At 36.8% G+C, this 7709-nt stretch overlaps 1 protein-coding gene across 1 annotated transcript in view; it reads left to right on the top strand.

The window, feature by feature from the left end:
* Window positions 1–7425, top strand: part of adcy3b (adenylate cyclase 3b) — an 18809-nt gene extending 11384 nt beyond the window's left edge. Inside the window, exons 12-20 of the mRNA XM_081378125.1 lie at window positions 800–916; window positions 1102–1373; window positions 2187–2268; window positions 3744–3902; window positions 3986–4132; window positions 4231–4347; window positions 4823–4949; window positions 5445–5569; window positions 6197–7425. Of these exons, the coding sequence (XP_081234251.1) occupies window positions 800–916; window positions 1102–1373; window positions 2187–2268; window positions 3744–3902; window positions 3986–4132; window positions 4231–4347; window positions 4823–4949; window positions 5445–5569; window positions 6197–6373 (1323 nt within the window). The 3' untranslated portion in view covers window positions 6374–7425. The remainder of the gene's footprint in view (window positions 1–799; window positions 917–1101; window positions 1374–2186; window positions 2269–3743; window positions 3903–3985; window positions 4133–4230; window positions 4348–4822; window positions 4950–5444; window positions 5570–6196) is intronic.
* The last annotated feature ends 284 nt before the right edge of the window (window positions 7426–7709 follow it).

Here is a 7709-nt window from a genome sequence, read left to right as displayed (position 1 = left end):
AATCTCCCCCAATACCCTCATTCACTATTCCCTACATTAGTCCACTAGTGTAGTTCACTTAAGGCAGTGAATGAAAACGAGTGAATTTATTTTGAATTGAGTGCGTCTGAAGGTCTGCCGCTTTTGCATAGTTTGTGCTTGTTGTGTAATAATAGTTTTAAACTTAGAATACTGGCAGCTCCAGTAGTGAGATGAAAAGATTTATCTTAAACTGTGTCATGGACACTATGTATAAACTTTAATTAAACAATTTAATCAATTAAAAATGAATTTATACCTGTATGATATTACGCTGTACCCACATTGGACCAGAGAATGGAGAATGGATGGATGGATGATTCTCCTGCGAGCGCCATCTTATGGTCAGACGCGAGAATTATTTCGACGCGCGACTATCACAGACAGTGCATTATGGGTATTCTCTAGCGTACATCGGTTGTACACTCACTATTACAGTGCATTGTAGGATTGAATGAGTGCGCTTGATAACATCCACTATGGTTTTGGACACAACTACAAATGGTGTCCCCTCAATTAGTGCCCTGTTTAAGGGTATAAAGGGCGATTTTAGACACAGCCTAACAATAACCGGTAACACAGGCAAAAAGAGAAAATAAAACCAAAACACAATAAAACTAAACAGCACTAAACATAACCTCTATCTAATATATATAAATATATGTAGTTATTAGCTATTTATCTTGATTAGTTTATTTTACTCGTTTATTTTTATTTCAATTTTAGTAAGTTTAATGCTTCAAGACCATCCGTGTAACATTGTGATGTGTGTGTGTATCAGATCTTCTCCCGGAGGCTGGTGTCCTTCTCGCTGTGGATCGACCGCACACGTTGGGCTCGTAACACATGGGCCATGGCCGCCATATTTGTTCTGACCATGGCTGAAGTGGCTGATATGGTGAGATAAAACACATTTCACCTTTTTTCCAATTATTATTATTATTCACTGTGATTGGCATGTTTGTAGGATGTCATGCAAGTTGGAAGTCTGACTTCAAGTGCAATTCTGTTGCATTTTTCAAAAAAATTATGAAATATAGGCTTTTAAAGATTCATTGTCAGATTCTTATTATTTTTCGTTAGCTGAGCTGTGTTCAGCCCCCCCTGTTGCTCCTGAACTCCACTTCCGGCGTGACGCTCGAGTCTCTGGGTGATGGAGGATGTGCCGAGAACCCCAAACACTACGGATACATATCAGTGCTCTCTCTGGTGGCAACCGTCATGCTCGTACAACTCAGCCATGTCGTCAAGCTGGCGCTCATGTTGCTGGTTACCATAGTGACAGGTGCTGTAAACATCCACAGCTGGATGTACATTTACGACATCTACGATTTCATTCGCTACCTGGACTACAGGTGAGTCGAGCTCAAGCATAACTTATAGTTACACTACTTTTTTAAACGAAGGTTCTTTCCCAGCCATTGCCATAATTTTCCGGCTTTCTGTGTTTTCACTGTTATACAGTAGGGGGCGCTATTACGCATCTTCTGAAAGAGTACAGAATTTAAAAAGAAAATAAATATATATATATATATTTATACATATTTTTGTGGAAACCTCTACACAAGTTTTCAGTATTCTTTTATGAATATAAACTTCAAAAGAACAGCATTTATAGCATTTATTTGAAATATAGGCCTAAAGCTTTTGTAACATTATAAATGTCTTTACTGTCACTTCTGATTAATTTACTGAACACTTAATGAATAAAATTATTTCTTAAAAAAAAAAAAAAACATTTGAACGCTAATGTATATAGTATAGATTTGTAATTTGCTGTTTTTTAAATGTAGAATTCAGAAGGGAATTAACTTATAATAGTTGTTGTGTCTGTATATATGCTCTAATGCTCTTTTGATGCTCTTCTCCATTATTCCATCACTATTTAATGAGTTACTGCTGCTATGATCAATAACAATATACAAACATGTCTTTTAAGTTTTGTGAATTAGGCACAATCTATAATGAGCCAAATTTACACAGAAAGGAGACTGAGAACTTAATTAAATACAGCACAGTTCTTTTTATAGTGCATTTCTATTGCTTTTTTCACCCAGTTTAGTGATTAAATGCAATAATTAAATGTTTTTGCATTTGAAATGCCGCTCACGAAAGTGGAAAAAGTTAGCTAATACCAGATTTTTTCATTATTTTCTGTGGCTCTCTAGGTATTCAGTGGTTCCCACCAGATATGTGCTGACCGTAATGATTATCATTATGATGATGAGTTTCTACTACTTTGCACGCCACGTATGTCCGACAACAGCTTAAACATTTACATTTATCAGAAATAAATGGGATTAACCCCTTAAAGAAACATGCCGACTTTTTGGGACTTTAGCTTATTCACCGTATCCCCCAGAGTTAGATAAGTCCATACATACCCTTTTTATAGTAACAGCGTGTTCAAATAACAAGGTCACATGAGACACAGCCATCTTCTGACTATATTCTCAGAAGGCGAAGCACTGATACTTCTGCGGAGTGATTGGCTCGCAGCACCTGAGAAGCCCCGTGGTGAGGAGCAGAGAGTTCGCTCAGAGTTGGAGTAAATCACTCCGCAGAAGTAGCAGTGCTTCGCCTTCTGAGAATATAGTTCCCAGTATGTATACGGTTAGAAGATGGCTGTCTCATGTGACCTTGTTATTCGTACACGCTGTGACAATACAAATCACAACATGTAAATAGGAATATGTTGGAGTTATTTTATCACTTATTGAGAGCAGTATGCTAGCTGGAGCCATTTACCTCCAGTCTTTGTGCTAAGCTAGGCTAGTGGTGAGTGCGTCAGACAGAGTTACGTTACGCACGGAGATGAGAAGAGTATGTATGGACTTATCTAACTCTGGGGGATACGGTGAATAAGCTTAAGTCCCAAAAAGTCGGCGTGTTCCTTTAAAGGAACACTCCACCGTTTTTTCATATTAAACTATGTTATTCCCTTAACTAAGACGAGTTGATACATATACCTCTCTCGTCTCAGTGCGTGCACTCAATCGCGCGGCGACACTTTGATAGCACTTAGCTAAGCCCAGTTCATTCATTAGGGACCAAACAGAGATGAAGTTAGAAGTGACCAAACACCTCCACGTTTTCCCTATTTAAATACAGTTACACGACCAAGTATGGTGACAAAATAAAACGTGGCGCTTTTCTAAGCGGGTAAAAAGGATAACTATAATGAATGGCGGAACAGCACTTGGGACTCGGGAGCACTTCGACTCGGCGCAGTAAAAAGTCACGTTGGTTCTAATGACAGAAGTGAGGGGGAGAGGATTTTTCAGGAGTGACTTTTTACTGCGCCGAGTCAAAGTGCTCCCAAGTGCTATTTCGCCATACATTATAGTTATCCTTTTTACCCGCTTAGAAAAGCGCCACGTTTTATTTTGTGTCACCATACTTGGTCGTGTAACTACTCGTGTAACTGTATTTAAATAGGGAAAACGTGGAGGTGTTTGGTCGCTTCTAACTTCATCTCTGTTTGGTCCCTAATGAATGAACTTGGCTAAGCTAAGTGCTATCAAAGTGTCGCCGCGAGCCAGAGCGATTGAGTGCACGCACTGAGACGAGAGACGTATGTATCAACTCGTCTTAGTTAAGGGAATAACATAGTTTAATATGAAAAAACGGTGGAGTGTTCCTTTAAGATGAATCATCTCGTTTTCGATTCATTTATTTCCTCTCCTCTGTTTTAGCATGTAAATTCTTGTTCCTCTCTCTTTCAGGTGGAACGACAGTCCCGTAAGCTGTTTCTGTGGAAGGTTGAGGTGCACGATCAGAAGGAGAAGGTGTACGAAATGAGAACGTACAACGAGGCGCTGGTCACTAACATGCTTCCTGATCACGTGGCCAAACACTTCCTGGGCTCCAAGAAGCGAGATGAGGTATGGGAGTATATTCCTGGATACAGAGTAATGCGTTCAGTCCTTAATAAATGTGCTTATTGATGTTTATTTGTCTATTGCAGGAACTTTACAGTCAGTCGTATGACGAGATCGGCGTGATGTTCGCCTCTATTCCCAACTTCTCTGACTTTTACACGGAGGAGACTATAAACAATGGAGGGATAGAATGCCTCCGAATCCTTAATGAGATCATCTCTGACTTTGACAGTGTGAGTGTCTCTTGCTCTTTATTTCTTTATATATCTCATAATTTGTTCAGCAGAAATTGTCTTTAAAATCATGTGATGTGTATTTTGACTCTGAGTAGCTTCTGGATCGCACTGAGTTTCGCCACATTACAAAGATCAAGACCATCGGCAGCACATACATGGCAGCTTCAGGCGTGACGCCGGAGAGCAACACTAACGGATACGCTGACCGCAATGTGCGCTACACAACACACTCTACAGCGCATAATGCTTACAACAATGGAGTCTGTGATACTTAGGGCTGTGAAACGATTAATCGCGATTAATCGCATCCAAAATAAAAGTTTGTGTTTACATAATATATGTGTGTGTACTGTGTATAATTATTTCGTATATATAAATATACACACATGCATATATTTAAGAAATAGTTGCTTATAGATACTGTGTATATATATATATATATATATATATATATATATATAATTTGTATTATAAATAAATATAAATATTTTATATATAAATTAAAAAAAATCTTAAATATTCATGCATGTGTGTGTATTTATATATACAAAATAATTATGCACACACATATATTATGTAAACACAAACTTTTATTTTGGATGTGATTAATCGCGATTAATCGTTTCACAGCCCTAGTGATACTGATGATGATGATGATGATGATGATGATGTGTGTGTGTGATACAGATTGAGGATCAGTGCATCCTGGAGCGCTGGCAACACTTCGCTGATTTGGCAGACTTCGCGCTGGCTATGAAAGTCATACTTGGAAACCTAAACAAACAGTCATTCAATAACTTCATGCTTCGCATAGGTCAGAAAACAGAAATACAGACCTATGTTTCTTTTATATATACATTTCTTTTGGTCCCCATTAGGAAAACAGCTTATAAATCATACTAAATTATGTTTAGGGGTCGGGTTAGTGTAAGGGGACAGAATATACAGTGTGTCCAGTATAAAAATCATTATGGTTATGGAAAGTCCCCATAACATGAAAACCTAGCAGGTCTGTGTACGTGTGCGTGTGTGTGTGTGTGTGTGTGTGGTCCTGGTAAACCCTATGTTATTGGGACAAAATGTCCCCACAAAGATGGTAATATCCAAAATCCTTGTCCTTATTATTTAGGATATTTTTGGCCCCCTCGAGGAAAACCGCTTATAAATCATACTAAGTAATGTTTTTTTAAAAATGTAAAAATGCAGAAAGTTTTCTGTGATGGGGGAGAGAATATACAGTTTGTACAGTAAAAAAAAAATTCTCATAAAGCACGAAAATCCATCATGCGTGTGTGTGTTTTATTGTCAGGTCTGAATAAGGGGAGTGTGTTAGCTGGAGTGATTGGTGCGCGCAAACCTCATTTCGATATCTGGGGAAACACTGTGAACGTGGCCAGTCGTATGGAGTCCACTGGGGTGATGGGTAACATACAGGTGATATACGTTTTATTTGTTGATTTATTTTATTTTTTAAAGTAAATATATTTTTAATAAAAATGTATTTAAAACTAACTGGCCAATATAGTTATAAATTATATTAAAATACAAACATTTTAACAGAACATTTAGTCAAATATTGGCATGTTTTCCCCACACTGTTTTTCACGAAAACACAAGGAAGGTTGATATTTAATCAATATTAAATCATCATTATTTATATGCAGCACCAATATAAATATATATAGTAATATATTAATATATATAAACTATATATATATAGAATACAGTATATAATATTTAAGTTGTTTTATTATTTTATTGCTGCCTGCATGGAGACCTCTGTACATTTTTGAGTGAAGATTTAAATAAATCATTGAATCAATTTTAAAACAGTCTGAAATGATATGAATTAAACTTCCCACCTCTAATGCAATTTTTTGCGACAGAAAATGTAATTTAGAGATTCTATTAAAACATCTCTGTCTTAACGTACTCATACTTCGGATGCAAAACTAGCCTAATGGCACTGACTTCAAGGAACATATTATAAATATTCACAGTATCACTCAGCTCTGGCTCTAACACAGATGTGTGTGTTTTCATGGTGTTGGTGCTCCCCAGGTGGTGGAGGACTGCTATAACATCCTGAAGGAGTATGGTTTCCGTTTCGTCAAAAGAGGACCCATCTTCGTGAAAGGAAAAGGAGAACTGCTCACTTTCTTCATGAAGGGCAAAGACAAACCTGTCGCAAAGACAACCACAGTCTCTCTTCCACATCAAATACAAGACAAATCATGAGAAGAATGAAGAAGACTAGGACATTGACACTTTATTTTATATTTTATTATGTTGTGACTTTTCCAAAAGGGGACAGTAAATTATTGAGGACAGAGAGGAGACATAAACCCGTGTCTCCCAAATGAGCACTACAGCTCATGCACTTCCCAACAGGCAACAGCTCTGAAACAGATACATAAAAAAAAAAAAAAAAAAAATGCAGAAGCATCCACAGCCAAAGGTTGTATTAACTGAGAATTTGTCATCATTTGTTATTTTAAAAACATACTTTCCATCATTGCAACAGATCAAAAGTACACCATCTGGTCTGTTGTGTTTTCATACTTTATACACATTCCCTTAGTAAAGAAATGCTGATAAAGAACGTATGCGTCTATATGATAAGGATGGGCTCATAGATTACAGTAAACTTTTGAATTGAATTGACCATTGAATTGTTGGCTATATTAATAAGCAGATAAAAAGTATGAATCACAAAATAGACCATGATGTAAATTCTGTAATATTCATTTGTGGACACAAAAACACAAACAAACAGCACTTTTCAGAAACTGTCAGATTAAAGGCACACACATGAACATACACAGATGACACACATCTTTTGAACAGAGGGAAATGTACATTATGAGCATCAACAGAAGGCAGAGTGTTTTATTCTATTTTTATTTGACATATAGCTTATACATCACACTAACACCATATTACTATTGACGTGTAGTCAGAATGTTTTTTTTACCGAAGCAAATGGCATTTTAAATAGTCAAACATCTCCAGGTCTCGCTCAATCCCAGCAAACTCTCTCATATTTTAATGCTTTTTTTATAAACGCACATTTCACTCATGACATGCGGTTTGTCTCATGTATACTCTGTGAACATCTTGGTTATAGATCAGATTGTTACGGCTCTCAGATTGTGTGTGAATTTTTTTATTTTTTCGTAGATTGTGGATTTAGCAGCTTTTTATGCCATGCTCAGTGTTTTATTGTTTGACCAAATGAGAAGAATGATTTAATGACTTGTAACAAGGTACATTAAACGGAGCCAAACTTTAGTACCACTCTGTTGAATTTTAATCATCCAATAACAGGGAAATAATTGTAACTAGAAAAGTAATGCATATTTGACATTTGAAGGCTATAACCCTTGAGTAATTTGAAAAATTGAGAAGATTTTAGTCTTATGTAGACTGCACACTTGGGTAGTCTGTAGAAAGATTAAAATGGATGGATGATTTGTTGGATGGATCTTGGATGAATGGTTGATTGGGATTGGTTGTGAATGGTGACTGTAGGGATTTATCAAACAAAAACAGTTTATAGATTTTTAACAGGCCC

Source organism: Scardinius erythrophthalmus (assembly GCF_964197995.2).
Source record: "Scardinius erythrophthalmus genome assembly, chromosome: 11".
NCBI lineage: Eukaryota > Metazoa > Chordata > Actinopteri > Cypriniformes > Leuciscidae > Scardinius > Scardinius erythrophthalmus.
Note: the sequence above shows the minus strand (reverse complement) of the source record. Positions and strands in the feature narration are given on the sequence as shown.